The sequence below is a fragment of the Nelusetta ayraudi genome, unplaced genomic scaffold (genome assembly GCF_046127955.1).
Source record: "Nelusetta ayraudi isolate G7.1 ecotype Tasmania unplaced genomic scaffold, CSIRO-AGI_Nayr_v1 ptg000079l, whole genome shotgun sequence".
Classification (NCBI taxonomy): Eukaryota; Metazoa; Chordata; class Actinopteri; order Tetraodontiformes; family Monacanthidae; genus Nelusetta; species Nelusetta ayraudi.
Window position 1 is genome coordinate 1,056,353 of NW_027466129.1, and position 17,962 is coordinate 1,074,314.

At 48.2% G+C, this 17,962-nt stretch overlaps 1 protein-coding gene across 1 annotated transcript; it reads right to left on the reverse strand.

Annotated features, from left to right (window-relative positions):
• Window positions 1-2,478: 2,478 nt before the first annotated feature.
• Window positions 2,479-14,806, reverse strand: pals2b (protein associated with LIN7 2, MAGUK p55 family member b). Its single transcript, XM_076044408.1, has 13 exons — window positions 14,758-14,806; window positions 13,014-13,239; window positions 10,984-11,108; window positions 9,584-9,736; window positions 8,107-8,262; window positions 7,278-7,505; window positions 6,468-6,599; window positions 6,286-6,382; window positions 5,653-5,721; window positions 5,366-5,527; window positions 4,537-4,739; window positions 4,276-4,404; window positions 2,479-3,669 (listed from the first exon to the last, which is right to left on the reverse strand). The coding sequence occupies exons 2-13, from the start codon at window positions 13,135-13,137 to the stop codon at window positions 3,493-3,495; spliced, it is 1,755 nt and encodes a 584-aa protein (XP_075900523.1). The 5' UTR covers window positions 13,138-13,239; window positions 14,758-14,806; the 3' UTR covers window positions 2,479-3,492.
• Window positions 14,807-17,962: the final 3,156 nt, after the last annotated feature.

Below are 17,962 nucleotides of genomic sequence, written 5' to 3' on the forward strand. Positions count from 1 at the left end.
TTTTTTGCACTTTCAAAGCAGTCTCAAAAAAAGGAAAAAAAAAAAAAAAGAAAACTGCCCACTCGTGGTCGGGCGTAAAGTTTTTAAAAACAAAAAAACAAAACAAAAAAGGTAACTGACGAGGTATTTTATGCTATCGATAGGAATTATAAGGAATTAATAATATGACTTTGAAGAGCTTTTCTAAAAAAAAAAACACCAAAAAAAACATTGATATATCTCTATATATTTATGAAGTACCTCATAAGCCTGATATATGCTGCATTGATTTTTTTTTTTTTTTTTTTTTTCTGGGTAGTGTACTTCATGTTTCCAGTATAAATTTTTTTTAATCCCCCCTCCTCGTCCCCCTCCTACCCCTCACCCTCCCTCGCCCACTTCTCTCTCTCTCTCTCTCTCTCTCTCTCTCTCTCTCTCTCTCTCTCTCTCTCTCTCTCTCTCTCTCTCTCTTGCCCTCCCCGTCTCTCTTGGGAGGTTTGAATGTCCCGCCAGGCTGCGCGCACTCGACGTTCCACGACAACTCGTGGCCAATTTAAAACACAAAAAACAAAAATGTGTCATTTTTATGCAATTCATTTTTTTTTTTTTTTTTGTTTTCCTGTCAAAATCTGAGAATTTGTAGCCGCCTCCTCGGATTTTTTTAAGTGGCGTCTTCTCATTTTGTGTGTTTTTTTTTTTTTTTTTTTTTTTTTTTTTTTTGTCTGTTTGTTTTCACCATATTTTTTTTTTGTGTGTGCGTGCATGTGCTTAGCCAAAACTGTGTTGCGTTAACTCAAACAAAGTGTGGTGTTTTTGGTGTGGTGCAGCAGGGCCACTGCAACTCGACTCAGGTATTGTCGATTCTATTTTAAAGGGCTGTAACTGCGTCTCCCCGCCCCCCTTATCCCCAAGCCCCTCCCACCCACCACCCCCTTGTCTTAAAACAGCCTCGGCGCTGCTCGTGAGGCGTGTGATCGGCCTTAACAAGAACAAATGATGCACTACAAAGTTCTACCGTGCACACCTTTTTTTGAGAAAAATAATGAAAAAAATAAAATGAAATTTTTTTCTGGGTATTTTTGTTTTGTTTGTTTGTTTGTTTTTTTTCCCCCGAGCATTCGCATCCGCAGCGCCGTATATATCTACCTCCTCTGAATGTAGGGGGCGTCCTGGAGTTTGGTCCCGCTTGCGACGTCTCTTTCCAGTTGTTTTTTTCTCTCGCTTGTCTCAGTTTTGAAGAAAAAAAAAAACTGACAATCATGTCGAGTCTTGACTCAAGAAAGTGGGAGGGGCTTGTGTTAGTTTCTCTTTTTTTTTTTTCATTTCCCTGCATAAAGGTTCCTGCTTTGTGTTGTTGTGAATTGGCACCACCAGGGGGCGCCAGTGAGAACTGAAAGAGCTCCCCGCTAGCTCACTCTGTTGTGGCTGCAACGCAGGGACTGCTTTGAAGGTTCCTGCTTTGTTTAGTTTTAAATTGGCACCACCGGGGGGCGCCAGTGAGAACTGAAAATAAATAAATGAATTTAATCGTTAATCACTGAACCATCTGTTTCAAGATGTTCGCTTGCTCGCTTGCGGTTCCTGTCGTGGCTCGTTAGGAACCTGGGACTGGGGGGGGGGTCCCTGTTGGGACAAAATTAAGAACTAGAAAAAAGTGGTGCTACAAAGGGGGGTGGGGGCCGGTGTAAGGGGGGGGGGAGGCTGTCTGTGCTCGAGTTTGTCGACGACTCCAGGACGCTCCGACTCTTCCCCTCATCGGCCGGTTTTCATTTTGTACGTTTTTCTTTTTTTTTTTTTTTCGTTTTTCATTTTCTAATCGCAAAGCCATAAGTGGAGAATCAAAAGTGACCAAAGTCTTTAGGCGGCGGCGGCAGCACAGCGCAGCCTGCTGGATTCAAACCTCCCTGCACCGTGTCCACCCCTGCCCCCACCCTCCCCCTCCCCCCATCCCCTCTCACTCTCTCTCTCCTCCCTTATTTAATGCACGACATGCCAAAACTGAATTTGCTGTCATTCCTGTTCTGGTGAGGGTCTTTTATTTCATTTTTTTTAAAAATTTATTTCATTTTTCGCTGATTTACAATTCGTTGACATCCACTGCTTAAGCTCCTCCCCCTTGTTCATTCATTGTTGTTGTAAAGATGTAAAGCTTTTGATTTCTATTTCACGTTTTTTTCCTCCTCCTCCTAATACTTCTTTTTTTTCTTTTTTTTTTTGTTTTGTTTGTTTTTTTTTGTTGTTGTTAACAAGTTATGCTTACAGACGACAAGATATGCTGTAAACCCTGTTAGGACATAATGTGAATACGTATCATTTAATCTAGTTCACTCTCCGGCTTGACTGTAAGTTGCATTAATTAATAAATCAAAAATGTTTAAAAAAGGAAATTCTGCGTCACGCCCTCATTTGTCTGATGAGATGGATGAGATGACATTGAACTCACCTGGGTTGTCCAGAATGACCGAGGTTTTGACGGCAGATTCTTAGTGACCACCAGGGAAAGTTGCTGTTTTTATGTATTTATTTATTTATTTGTGTATTTTTCAATTCCAAACTTTTATTTAAATTATAATGAATCAGGGCTTTGGCATAATGCAACACTGAAGATCAGAACCACCGGCAACAAATGGGTTTCGTGTCACATTCACATTTACAAAAAAATAAAAGTAAACATGAAGGGAAGCGACCGACCGCAGCGGACACGACAAAAGTAACGACAACAGTGTTTGTGTGGGCGGGGTTACAAAAAGTAATAATAATCATTACAATCACAGGATGGAGGCTGATTGGAGAAAAAAAAATCAAAAACACTACAACACTATAAATCACCACAATGACGACAAATCTAACATGACGACACAAGAACCTACAGCCAAAGAAAATTGACCAAAAAAGGGGAAAAAAAAAAAAGGAAAAAAAAGAGAGAATTTTGATCTTGGAAAAACTGGTTTTGTTGCTCTTTTTGATCCTGTTTTCAACAAAGTTCAGGTCAAACTGCATCAAAGCACCAAAATGATTCAGTTTTTCACATTAAAAACCAGCTGCTCTTGGCGCTTGAAGATATTTTTTTCCCCCCCAAGAGACAGAAACGCCCGAAAATAAAGGAGAACCACAACAGAACCCGAACCAGAAGCTATAATAAATTAATACAAAAACTAATGTGGCTGCAACCAGATTTCATTATAACTTTTTTTGTATGTATGTGTGTGTGTGTGTGTGTTAAATTTTTAATGAAATTGAACAGTGAATAGAAAGATCTTTCATAAAAAGTTATAAAATAAATAAGCACTCTTTCCCTTTTGAGGTTTTTTTGAGTAGAAAAAAAGTTTCATGTGTGCAGCGCCTGGAGGACGTTCGTTTTTATCCTTGTTTTATTTCTTTTATTTAATATTATTATTACTAGCAGGAACCTCTGCACTCCTCTTCGTCAGCCCTTGTGGTCAGAAAACTCACTCACTCTCTCTCTCTCTCACACACACACACACACACACACACGTGTTGGTTCGGGCGACTTCAGAAGACCCAGTTTACGGGGACCCACTGGGACTCGCTGCACAGTTTGTCCACGGCGGCCTGCAGCGTCTCGAAGGCTTTGTCCAGGTTGTCGTTGACGATGGTCAGGTCGAAGTAGTGGCTGTAGGCCCGCTGGATCCGGGCGCTCTCGTCCACCGTCTTCTTCAGGTCCACATCCTGCAGTGGAGGCGGTGAGGTGGACAGACAGACGGACAGGTGAGGCTCCTTTAAAATTTTACCCAATCATAATTATTAATATTGTCATGAAATGTTGGCCAGCGATTTTCTTTTTGTGTGCTTTGTTAAAAGGTTCGGCTGCATCAGAGGCCCACAAACGAATGAATGGAAATGATTTTGTTGTTAATTGTTAATAAGACAAAACAAGAAAACGAAACCCGTAGTTTCTTGTAAACCAGTAGTCTTGTATTCTGGATGTGTTGAATCAAAAGACAAAAGTTCTCCTGCTGAAACATCCGGTTGTGAGCTGGATGGAACAGTGCAAACTGCACTTGGAGACTTCAGGCCGATTCTTAGCAGACAATCCTATATACCACAAATGCATGCTGGTGTCCAAAGATTTTGTTCCACCACTGTAACATGGGAATCTTCAATTATGTCAGAAAAATATTACTCTGTACAAGGTAGCCCATAATAAATATTTTGGGTTAGGTTAGATATAGATATAGATAGATAGATATAGATACAGTATATATAAAAGTATAGATACATATATATGTTCACCCCTTACACCCCCCACTGAAACTCCAGACTGACTGGACCTACCGTCAGCTGCTTGGTGGTGATGCCGGCGTCCACCACGGCCTTGTGCATCCCCTTCAGGGTGTCAAAGTCGGGTGCCGCGATGAACACCACGTAGGGCATGAACTCGGCTGTCTTCAGCACCTTCAGGGCCTGGAGGACCGAGAGAGGACGACCAGAGGAGGACAGAACCACGGCGTGAGGACCATCTGACCACCATCCTGACCGACCGACACCAGCAGCAGCAGCAGCAGGTAATCTTGACCGCCCGGCGGCGCCTCCTACCTGCGGGTTGACGTCCAGGATGCAGGTGCGGCCGGTGGCCACCACCTGGTGTATGGACTCGATCTTGGTGCCGTACAGGTTGCCGTCGTACTCGCCGTGCTCCAGGAAGCGGCCGGCCTTCACGTCTGCCTCCATCTCCGTCCGGCTGGTGAAGTGGTAGGTGTTGCCGTTGAGCTCGTCGTCACGCGGCCGCCGAGACGTGTCTGGGGTCACCAAAACAAAGTCAGGGTCATGGGGTCAAGGACACACAAGCGTTGAGTGTGGGGGAAAAAAAAAAAAAAAAAGAAAGAAATAGAAAAAAGATTGGCAAAGCTACCATTTTCAAAAAGCCAAGCTCGTGAAAGTGGCCAGAAGGAAAATAAACTTGCATTCTATCGTTTGGCCAGCAGGAGTCGCCACTGTCTGTTGCAAAAAGACTAAACATGACAGTGGCTGGCAAATAGGGGGAGGAGCCTATGCACACCGTTACAAACTGGTTAGAATTTTGTTTTTGTGTTTTTCTGAATTACTTGAGTCGCTAGAAAGAACAAAACAACCATTTTGTGTTTTGGATTGAATCTAAACACATCCAAATATGTAATGTTACGATTTCCTAAAACCCTCGAGAAGCCAAACCTCTGGCGCTGTGGTTCTCAACAGGTTGAGTCTCAGGACCCCCCGCCCCCTCCCCCCCCTTTTTTTTTTTTACCTATCATGAAGTCACGACCCAAATGTATTCACACAGAACTCAAAATGACTCCACAAAAATAAGAAGGCTCGCCCATTTTCTATCACGTCTAGTCAATAAATGATTGAAATGAATTGTGTGTCCTGTGAGGGCGGGACCTACAGGGTATGGTGGTTCCGAAGCGGGTGGGGTAGAGAACCATGAGGCGGTTCTTCAGGCTGCGCCGGCCCACTCCCTGGGCACCAATCAGAACCAGCGTCTTCCTCTGGAAGGCCGGAACCTTCGCCACCTCCTCGTAGATCTGCAGCTCGTGCCTGTCAAACTCTGGTGGGGTGGAGGAGGACGGGGTGGGGGGGGGGGGGTGATTAAACTACATGACTAAAAAAGGTGACTAAGAAATAAAGTTGTTTTTTTAAAAAAAAAAAAAAAAGGGGGACGAGGCACCGAACCTGCGTTCTTGGCCGTCAGGTACATCATCTTCTTCTTCTTCTTCCCAGCGATGGTGCCACACAAAATCCCTTCAGAGCAAATGGAATATTTATTTTAGTTTATATTGTATTTATATAGTTTTATTATATATGTATATATATATATATATGTATGTATGTATATATATATATATATATATATATATATATATATATATATATATATATATGTATATATATATATATATATACATACATATATATATATATATATGTATATATGTATATATATATATATATATACATACATATATATATATATATATATGTATGTATGTATATATACATATATATATATATATATATATATATATATGTATATATGTACTGTATGTATAATGTATAATGCATACATTTTGCTTTTTATTATATATTACAGATATAAGGTTTGAATTTGTCATATACTGTTCATTCAGAACAGTATAGGACAGTATATATATTAGAGCCTTCGACCAGCAGAGGGCAGCAGTAAACCATTTTCTGCAGCTTGGTGACCCACAAACCTCATTCTGAACAATTTGTTTTGGGTTTTTTTCTTCCTTTTCGTAATTTGGAGGTGAAGGTCATCACAAGGTCACGACAGCGTCGACTCACCCGATCCGTCAAAGTCTCGTGGGACAAACGCTTTCCTCTTCTCCTCCAGGAACTGGCTGGGGATGAGTCCCGTGGCTCCGCCCACCATGTGACACGCCTACGGTGGATCACACACACACACACAGGATGTTGAGGCGCAATGTCTTGAAAGGACGACGACGTGGAGAGGAAGCCGGGCCGACCTGCCACCAGTTGGGATCTTCTCTGTTGACGATCTGGAGGACGTCGCCCCGCTGGAAAACCATCCCGGCCTCCCGGCACGGGATCAGGTTGTCGCTGGCGGGGTCGTAGTCAAAGTACGGCCGCACGTACACCTGAGAGAGACGGAGAGAGAGACGCAAAGTCAGTACTGGGAGACGGTGGGAGCTCCCCCTGCTGGTAGTGGTGGTGGTGGTCCTACATTATAATTTGGACTGACAGCAGATTCACTGACTTTCTGACTCTCCGGCTCTCTGACTCTCCGGCTCTCTGACTCTCCGGCTCTCTGACACTCCGGCTCTCACACTCTCCGGCTCTCTGACTCTCCGGCTCTCTGACACTCCGGCTCTCTGACTCTCCGGCTCTCTGACACTCCGGCTCTCTGACACTCCGGCTCTCTGACTCTCTGACACTCCGGCTCTCTGACACTCCGACACTCCGGCTCTCTAACTCTCCGGCTCTCTGACTCTCCGGCTCTCTGACACTCCGGCTCTCTGAAAGCCTGGGATGCTGATTGGTGTGTGTGTATGTGTGTACTGCCTGGGAAGGAGCTGGTGTGACCCAGTTAGCATGTGGAGTGTTATTAATAGGCCTCCCAGGGTTCACAATCCAGTGCAGGGCATTGTGGGAAGATGCTGCTGCTGCTGCTGCTGCTGCTGCTGCTGCTGCTGCACCACTGGCCCACATCTGCTGCTGCTGCTGCTGCTCGTTACATAAGGGTGTGTGTGTGTGTGTGTGTGTGTGTGTGTGTGTGTGTGTGTGTGTGTGTGTGTGTGTGTGTGTGTGTCCCTCACCTGCGGGGGGGCGGGGGCGTCCCGGTAGCTGGGCAGGATCTTGAGCGTGATGCCGCCGCTGCAGTCCTTCAGGGTCTCCTGCAGCTCGGTGGGGTTGTTGCCCACCTCCTTCCCGTTCACCTCCTTGATGATGTCGCCCACGTGCAGCAGACCCTGCCGGTCGATCATGCCGCCGTGCAGGATGCGGGCGATGACCAGGTCGTCCTTCTCCACCCGGAAGGTCACTCCCTGGGGAGAGGGAAGGAGGGGCCAGAGAGGGAGGGACGCTTGTCATCATTGGCTGCTACTGCTGCTAGCTGCTAGCAGACTTACTAGCCACAACACTGATGCACTGAATGGGTTTCATTGTGTCTTCATTTAATATATGAATTCAAAGATTTTTTTTTGCATTTGTCACACGTGACGTTACATGGTAGCTATAACACCTATATGGTGTTAAATGTTGGTGAATTGTGCGATTACGAGGAATCGAGAAAGTGTTCAAAGAATTTAGAAAGTGTCAAGTTAAATACGAGTTTACAAATATGAAGTTGAAAAAGATTCAAAAGTGGAAAGTACAGTGTTTGAAGTGTTATGCAACGCGATGCAGTGTGAAATAATATAACATAATTAGTTGCATGACTTATGAAATATAATATACAGTATATAATGTATATCTAGAATATCTGTCTGTCTGTTACAGACGAAAAATACCATCAATCGCAACAATTCTGTCTGACTGTCTGATTGTTGACTCAAACCATCGCTGACTCACTGTATCACACACACACACACACACACACACACACACACACACACACACACACACACACACACACTCGGCCCCTACCAGCGGCTCGCCGGCCTTCTTCCGGATGCCGATCATGCGCACGGCGTCGGCCTGCATCAGGGCGTTGTTCACCGCCGCGTCATTGGCCGTCATCTCGGCCGGGGGCGGGACTTCGTAGCACTTGGACGCCACCATGTCGTGGGCCTCCATCAGAGACTGGAGGAGATGATGGAGGGATGGAGGGACAGAGGCATTGGTGTGAGTGAACTCGCAAACAAATGCAAAATCAAAGCGAATTCGGACCGTAGTGTTTTGTTTCTGCCGAGATGGAAAAAAAGTCGTTGACGGGAGCTCGACGGCTCGGTTCAGCAGGACGTGACTGCAGTGTTCATGCGTGAAAATCTGTTTTATTTTTGGGATTCATCCTCTTAACCATTATTGCAGGACTGTTGAACCATTCATGATGGAGGCCTAAATGCAGTCAGAGTCATTAGCAAATGGCTCCAATCCCAAAATGTGAATTAAAACACCGTCAAAAGCCCAAAAATTAATAAATAAATCGGTTATTTCAACAGACCAAAAAAAAATAATAATAAATACCCATCAGCTCGTGATGTTTTATCCCTGAACCCTCCTCTCTCTCTTTCTCTCTCTCTCTCTCTCTCTCTCTCTCTCTCTCTCTCTCTCTCTCTCTCTCTCTCTCTCTCTCTCTCCCTCTCTCAGTAGGTCACTGAGGTCTTATCCCTCCAGCTTACAGCGCCCGGGGTAGCGCTGCGCTCTGATTGGCCGGTGAGGCGACTGGAAGCCGCGTTCAGCCGATGTTTGACCGAGGATCTGGAGCCATTTGACTCCTGGACTGCTGGTGGATCAGGACATCACAACTTCTCACCCCCCCCCACCGCCCCCCCACCCCCACCCCCATCCATTTCTCCCTCCTCCTCCTCATTGGTCCCTTCAGACTCCTACAAATAGCTTGAAATAATCCCGACTGAAGCTTTTTTTTCCCCCACAACAGATCTGAGAGAATTCAGACTTCAGAGAGAGAATAGAAACATTTCTTTAGACTCCAGTCTGATGAGAACTGATGCGAGTCCAGACAGAACTGATGCAACTTTCTGGCCTTCAGCAGCGACGTCGTATTGATCCGATGAGTCGGTCGTCGATTGCGACGAGCGACTGCTCCGATCGATCGATGGAGTTTGACGACGATGAGCTCTCGCTGCTCGCGGCCGAGAGCCGAATCAGTCACAGTCTCATTTTAACTCGGCCAACATCGCTTTCACTTCATTTCGATTCTCTTCTCACACGCCTGCAAATGCTTGTGATGCCATGCTGGCCCGCTGGCTCCGCCCTCTAATGCCGCCCTCCCGCTTCTGAACACATGGAAGGAGGTGGAGGCTGCAAACAGACGGCTAATTGTTGTGCTTTTCGTGGTAGCGCAGCTATTTATTTATTTTTTTTTATTATTTTTTTTAAGGGAAAATGATTGAGGGAAGTTGTGTCCCCAGCAGGTGGCGCTGCGGAGCCTGTGACCCACCTGGAAGTGCGGCTCCTTCAGGATGCGGGAGAGCTCGGCGGCGCTGTCGTCCTTGACCTTGAGGCCGCTGATGTCGCCCAGGATCTCCGTCACCAGCTCCACGTTGTTGTCCTGCACCGCCTCCAGCTTCACCTCCTCCTGCTGCTCGTGAGCCTGCGGAGGGGGAGCGGGGGAGGGAGGGCGTTCAGCGTGGGGCCACGCCCACTCTCTCACAACTGAAGCAACCGGAGGAGCAGCAACCGGTCTGAGATCAACCTCTGGATAAACAGTGTGACGAGCGCGAGCCCATCGCGACCTTTATGACCTCTGCAGCTGGTGAGCACAGCCTACTTTTCCTTGCGCTATTTTGTTTCCGTCCTGGACATGAAGCCTTGCATGAGTGAACTGTTTTTCAAATTTTTCAGTTTTACATTAGAACAAAAAGCTCAACACAACAGAAAAAAATTAAGTGACACAAAGTGCTGCAACCTGCACATCCAGACCAGCAGGGGGCAGTGACTGAGAAAAGTGTCCAGCGGGTTAAAAGAGTGTCGTCCGAGTGAGGGCCGGTTTTACGAACCGACGGATATCAAATATCAGTCGACGCCTGCAGCAGCCAGTGAGGCTTGACGACGTTCAGACTCATCAGACCTCAGCAGGACGTTTATGTAACTGAGAGTTTGTAATCTGCAGTTACACTTTGACAGTAAACTATGAACATGTGACATTGGATAAGTTGCTGTTACAAACATATAACATATATATATACACACAGTATAGACACATATGTATATATATATATATACATGTATATATATATACATATATACATATGTATATACTGTATATATATATATATATATATATACATGTATATATATACGAATACATATATATACATATATATATGTATACACACACACCACACACACACACATATGTAGCGTACATATATATATATATATATATATATATATACACATAACTCAAAACACTATCTAGATTCAGATTGTTTCCGTTTCGCACAATAGTTTTATTCTTATTTTTTTACATTGAGATAAAAAATTTGCACAAATAAATTGATATATCAATCAAAAATAAAGTGGAAATAGAAAAAATAATTGTTACATCAATCGTTTAAACAAATCCTGGTTTTGCCCAATCCTACACTATCCACACAGTCCCTTCAGACACATCAGTTTCCTGCGGTCCCTTTGATTTGAACAACAAACACGGTTTTAGCAGCTAGCTGCTAATGAGCGACTAGCGGAGTCTTCTGTCATATCAGAGGTCTGCAAAGCTGGTAAAGTCACACAACTGTGACTTAGGTGACTTAGCATGACTCATACTAACACTCCAGGTGTGTGTGTGTGTGTGTGTGTGTGTGTGTGCGTGCACTACCTCAACCTCAGTATACGTACAATGGGACTTTCCATGATGCCGCGCAGGAAGAGCAGGTCAATGTCTTTGGCGCCGCTACCGCCGCCGCCGCTGTTAGTGGTGTTGGTGGGAAGCTCGCAGGTATTATCCAGCACCTGCGGCAGGGCTGGACGATGGGGCCGATCGAGACAGACACAATGAGGGGGAGAGTGAGAGTGAGAGTGAGAGAGAGAGAGAGAGAGAGAGGGGGAGAGGGAGGGAGAGATAAGGGGAGTTAGCCAGGTGTGAAAGTCAAACAGAGGTCGAACACTGATAAAAACCAGCTGCTGGTGAAAACATCATGTGGGAATCTTCATGGCTTCGTGTTAGTGTTCACACACACACACACACACACACACACACACACATACGCACTCAGGAAGACGGTGGAGGTGTGCTCAGCTAATACCAGGGTCTCAAAGCCTCCTTAAGCCTGTTAAAGACACGTAAAGCGCCCTGCAGGCAGGCGTGTGCGACTGCGGTTGATCCTCCCTGTCACACACACACACACACACACACACACACACACAAACACACAAACTAGTGTGGGCAGCACCGCACGACACAACACAAGACAAGCCGTCCAGTCAGCGGCTGGGTTTCCAGTCGGACCGCCCCTGCCTCGTTATCTCTCTCCACTGTCTGGTGGTGGCGCCGCAGAGCGTCATCACAGCGGGTCGAGTGTCAAGTCAGGAGCGATACGCTGACAGCAGCAAAGATGAGAATCCCAACCTGCTCTTAAGAAAACAACTTTAACCAACGCACGGGCATCCCCAAGTTGACCTTTGACCCTGCCACTCAGCTGGTGACGTCACCGGAAACATGTAGCTTGTCCAAAAAAAATCCTCCAGAACGAAGTTTTTTTTTTTTCGGACCAATCAGCGGGAGGAGGGGGCGGAGCTTACAGCCTGATTGGTTGTTCTGACCACCACCGGACAATATTTCCTCAGTTGAAGAAGATCTGAAGGTGCTGAAAGTCTCCCTCTCTCTCTCTGCTGCTGATTGGCTAATTGGACACGCTTGAGGTTCTTCTCCAGATGGACTGTGAAATTGACCCCAGAGGATTCTGGGTATTGTCCATCTGCTGGTGCTGCTCATCGTGGAGATGGAAGCAGGAACCAAGAAACTGGAGGTGTTTGACTCTGAGTTTCTTCCCTCGGGATGTTTCTTTCCTTTTTCTTTTTCACAGCTGCCTCATTTATCCATCCATCCATCCATCCATCCATCCATCCATCCATTCACTCATCCACACGATGAATCGTCTTAATGAGCCGCTTTAATTCCTCCCTGCGTGCGGCTCGGCAGCTCGCCCGAGATGTTTAACTGACGCAGCAGAGGGCGCCGGTGAGGCCTTATTGTTATTATCGTTGTTGTTGTTGTTGTTGTTATCATCATTATTATTATTTTCATCAGGATTCAGACAAAAAAAAAAAGCTGAACTGAACCGGATGAATGCAGAGTCAGGAGCCAAATAAATATCAAGACCCTCAGAGAAAAAGCAGGAAAATCTTAAAGAAATGTTGATTTCTATGTTTCAACTGCAGGTGATTTTGTGATTTGATTGGCTGATAATTTGAAATTTTGTAGATTTAAAGAATGGATGACTGGAGGTTTCGAATCGAATAGAACCTGCATCACAGTAGGTGGGAAACAAAACTTGAAGATTTCATGTGGCTGGACTGGTTGTACTGGTCACGACAGTCAAACTACGACGACCCTGACGACCTTCATGACCCTGATGACCTTCACAGAACAAAGGGAAAAAAACACTGAATCAGAGATAAAAGCGGCGTCGTCTTTGATCTCATCGCACATCATCGCACAAACACTGAGCTCAGCTGCCCCCGATGATGTCACTGACAACGCACTCTCTCTCTCACACACACACACACACACACACACACACACACACACACACACACACACACACACACACACAGAGGAGGGACAGTGTAAACCAGTGCAGAGTTCCATCAGCCCGCCCCCTTCCCTCACTTTAACCCCACCCCCTCCCGGGGTCATGTGACCTCACCTCCAGACGTCTGCGGCTCCTGGTTGGACGCGGCGGTGGTGGAGGGGGCGGTGCCTTCGCCAGCCGCCGTGGTCGTCTCCGCCTCCTGGCCGTTGGGACAGGCGTGCTCCATCGCCGTCACCATGTCCCTCCTCCTCCTCCTCCTCTTCCTCCTCTTCCTTCGCTGCTAGCTAGTAGCGACGCTACGGTCGAGCTAACCGCTAACGACGCCTGGGCAAAACTACGGTTACGAGAGAGAGAGAGAGCAAAAGAGGAGGGTGGAGATACAACAGGGCGGGATTGAGATCGGGGTGGGGTGGGGGGGGTGAAATTTTTTTCAAAAACAGACCAATGAGACGAGTGCAGGGCGGGCACAGATGTGGAGAGGCGCTTCTGCTGGTTGACCCCTCCCCTTCATCCCCCCTCGCTTTTAATACCTTCCTCCCGTAGGCCCCGCCCCTTCCCCTCTCACCTCCCCCAACCCCCCTCTAATCCCACAATCCCCCCCTGCTGTTGAGGCCTGAGTTCCCTTCCTGCTGCCCACCAGGAGGACAGGGGCTCCACTTTTTGTCTAGACGGGGACACACACACACACACACACACACTCACACACATGTATACACACACACGCATACACACACACGTGCACACATGTATACACACACACGTATACACACACACGTGCACACGCAAACACACGGGGTTGTGTAAGTTGTTACATAAGGACGCTCCAGTCTGAGCAGCTCGTTTTTCCTCGCCGTCCGTCCGTCCGTCCGTCTTTCCCTCCTCCCCCCCATCCCTCCTCCTCCTCCTCTAACTCATCGCTCTTCCCCCTCCAATCGCGCCCCCCCCACTGCCCCCCACCTCACCCGCTCCCCTCCTCACTGTGCCCCAACCCCATCCCACCTCCAGCACCGGTTTGAGCTGCTGCATGAACTACGATTTATTCATGTTCCTCGTCCTGGCCGCCATCGCCGCCGCCGCATTCAAAACTTCAGAACTTGGCGAGGAGTCAGTCTGGCGGCGGCTCAACCGGCCTCATGTTGTAAACATGTCGTCATCGGCTCGTGGAATGAAATTTGCTCCGCATGACGCAAAAACCCAAGAAGGCTCCGTAATCTGCTGAATTATGGATGTGATGGAGAGAGAGAGAAGATGGAGAGGAAGCTCCGCCTCCTCCCGCGTCCTACCCGCCGCACAGCTGTGCTGCAAAGGGGGTTTTAATCCAGCCCCTCCCCCTCCCTCAACCCCCACCACCCCACCCACCCAGGACATGGGATTTTTATCCGGCCGCAGGAGCCCGGGGAGGGATTACAGCCTCTCCCAGTGTCCCGCTGTTCAAACATCTCCAAAGTCTGGGAGCGCCGGCGGGAGGGAAGGCAACCACCTCAGACCCTCTGACCTCTGACCCCGAGGTCAGAGCGAGCAGGTGCCTGCTTCACACGTTTGCTGTGGTTTTATTTTTTCCATCTAGGAAAGAAAAAAAAATCTAACACATTTTAGAGCCGACGTCCCGTCTGGTCGTGTGCAAAACGGACCAATAGGATTCTCGTGAGGCAGAATTACGTTTTTTTAATGTATCCATTACTACTAAACTCCGCCCCCCAGCGCCCTCTCTCTATCCATCAGCCTGAAAACGATTCAGCCAGGAGCTTCTCAATAAAAATGGATGGAGGTGATTTCAGACAGCGAAGGCGTCCCATTGGTCGAGGAGGCCCGGCCACGTACGACAGCGATGGCAAGGTTCCAACAAGGTTTTTATTACCTGTTCTAGTTCCAGTCAGTCAGTGCAGTCCGACCTCAGTCCAACAGTCTGCTCAGTCAGTCAGCTGACACGGCCTGCAAGAGAGGAAGAGACGAGGTCAACGACATCATCAGCGACATCATCAGCCTGTGAAGTCATCGGAGGTCAGCGCGGCTGAGGTCAGCAGAGGTCTCTCACTCTCTCTCTGTCTCTCTCTCTGTCTCTCTGTCCCTCTCTCTGTCTCTCTCTGTCTCTCTCTCTGTCTCACTCTCTCTGTCTCTGTCTCTCTCTCTCTCTCTCACTCTCTCTCTCACTCTCTCTGTCTCACTCTCTCTCTCTCTCTCTCTCTCTGTCTCTCTCTCACTCTCTCTGTCTCACTCTCTCTCTGTCTCACTCTCTCTCTCTCTCTCTCTCTCTGTCTCTCTGTCTCTCTCTCTCTCTGTCTCTCTCTCTCTGTCTCTCTCTCTCTCTCTGGCACCACGGCTGAGCTAATTGGGTCGGTCAAGTGCGACAAAAGGAGGAGGTGGGGGGGGGAGAGAGAGAGAGAGGCAGAGCGAGCCAGGGGTCAATTCATTACGCCACGCAGATTACAATCAAGGCCCCGGGAAGACTGATAGGAAGTGAAAGATTTCCCTGGGAAGAATGTTAATGGGGGGCGGAGCCAAGGACTGCGCTTCATCCCGGGATCGTGGGCATTGCAGGAGCAGGGCCTCCGGCCAGGAGGAGGAGCGGATGGAGGAGGAGGGCAGGAAGAGGTAGTGGAGGAGGAGAGGAGAAAGAGGTGGAAGAAGAGGAGGAAGGGGAAGAATAGGAGGAGGAAAAGAAGAGAAAGACGCAAGATGAGAAGAAAAAGAAGGAAGAGGAAGTAGAGGAGGAAAAGAAGGAAGAGGAGGAAGTGAGGAGGAGGGGGAGGGTGGCTGGTTGGGATTTTTGGGGTTTGCAGAAGAAGGGAGACGAATCCTGACACATCAAGGCAGCAGCAGCAGCAGGAGGGAAAAAAGCCTCCGAGGTCTCAGAGGATCAACGGGAGGAAAAGAGGAGAAAAATACAAAAGACTTGGGGGGGAAAAAGAAGAAAGAAGACGAAACCTGCCGGGTTCCTGCAGCGCCTCCTGTGCTGCCGGATGGGATTTTATATCAGTGCCTGCCTGTGTGTGTGTGTGTGTGTGTGTGTGCATTTGCATTCCGCAGCAGCAGCAGCAGCAGCAAGAGGACGAGCTCTGAAAACCTCAAACTGCTCCAGCTCGACCCCCACGCCGTCCCAGCATGCACCCTGCTCAGGACGCCGTCCATTCTGCCCTTGTCCCGCCCCGGCACAAAGATCCACCGGAAGGCCGGCAGGGGAGGGGGAGGGGCGTAGAGGAAAGGGGGAGGGGCTAACCCAGCCCTGATGGACGGCTCGTGGCGAAGGATTAGCGCAGGATCAGATCAGAGGGGTTTTTGTTTTTGTGCTAAACGTCATAGCGTCGCATCACACGCTCGTGTGTGTGCGTGTGCTTGTGTCACTGCGCTGAGAGACACACACAAACATCAGCATCGGCCCGCTGCTGGTGTTAATTCCTCCGGCTCCAGTCACGCTATCAGCAGATCCAGCTCCATCCTCCCAGGCCACGCAGGCCTCGTTTAGCCGCGAGGAACGATACCCCCTGCTGGTTGTCAGGTGCCACTGCGCGCAAAGCAAAAAAAAAAAAACCCCTCTGAGGAGCCTGGAGGACAGTTCAGCAGATAAAAGTCACTCTACTCTGGCTTCCTCTCGCTGACTTGACAATCACAAAAGAGTCGGGAAGAAGCCTGAGACCCGTGTGTGTGTGTGTGCGTGTGTGTGTGTGTGTGTGTTAGCGTGCTATTCATAAGCCCACTATAACCCGGTGCATCCTGGCCGGCCTCGCACCCATCACCCTCCAGACAGGGCCTATGTAGGTCAGCCTGCTCGCCTGCACAGCCAACCAATAAGAGGATTACTCTGCAACTCTGCAACCCCCCCCTCCCCAACTGACCCCACCCAGCACTCCCCCCCCCCAAGATAGACAATCTGAGAGGATCAATATCGGCTGTATATTTTTTAACAACATCAACCAGCTGTTTTAGGCCAAACGGCAGAGTGACCTCATGATGAGCGATGCTACACAGCTAGTGTGGAAGAGCTGTGTGCGTGTGCGTGTGTGTGTGTGTGTGCGTGTGCGTGTGATGCAACAGCATTCAAAGCCATTGCAAAGCTGTTTTTGTTGCTTTTTTACATGAGCAGAAAAAACTCCTCCTTCCTACTCCTCTTCCTCCTCCTCCCTCTTTCTACTTCCTCCTACTTCCTATTCCCATTCCCTCCTCCTTCCATCTCCCTCTTCCTCTTTCCTCTTCCTTCTACTTCCTATTCCCATTCCCTCCTCCTTCCATCTCCCTCTTCCTCTTTCCTCTTCCTTCTACTTCCTATTCCAATTTCCTCCTTCTTCCTCTTCCTCTTCCTCTTCCTCTTCCTCTTCCTCTTCCTCTCCTCATTGGCTGGCCGAGGTCACACCATAAACATGCTGTTTCCATCCCGTAAACATTCCAGCCTGTTGGAACAATGTACCAAACAACTTCCAGGACCCAGTGGATCTGCAGCTGACTGAAGGTTTTCCCACCTTCATGACTTTTTATACCACGTTCACGTGAGAGACGACCAGCTGAAGGTCCTGGACCGACACTGAGTCAGCCACAACGGGCCAATCACACCTGGTCAGAGCACCACGCCCCCTGCTGGACATCGTATGTCCAGCCAGCACTCGAGAGCAAATGTAGTTCTCCTTCTACTGATAAAATTCTAGTAGTCCAGCTGAGATCAGACGGCAGGTTTCCTGACACAGTTTCCGAACCCCTGGTCTGTGGCTCCGCCTCTTCCTCCTCGCAAGAACAGCGCCCCCTACTGACCCGAGTGCTTCTCGGGGATTCTGACCTTAAAAATCTCAGCAGTCCCGCTGCCTACAGCGACCTCGCTGGTGGCAAATGGAACTGAAAAGTGCCTCCTTCACTGCCTTGACTTCACCTCGCAGCCGCTCTTCCACATTCCACAGCGTGCGCGCGTCTGTTAGCCACTTAGCAGCTAAGCTAGGTTGTGTGAAAGAGGCGCGACAAGCTACTGCTGCTGTTAACTGCTGCTGCTGCGGCTGCAGCTGCTGCCACTTTTTATTTTTTGTCTCTCTTATTTCTTTTCTCTCCACGGCTGCATATTAATAATGGAGAAGCCGAGGCTT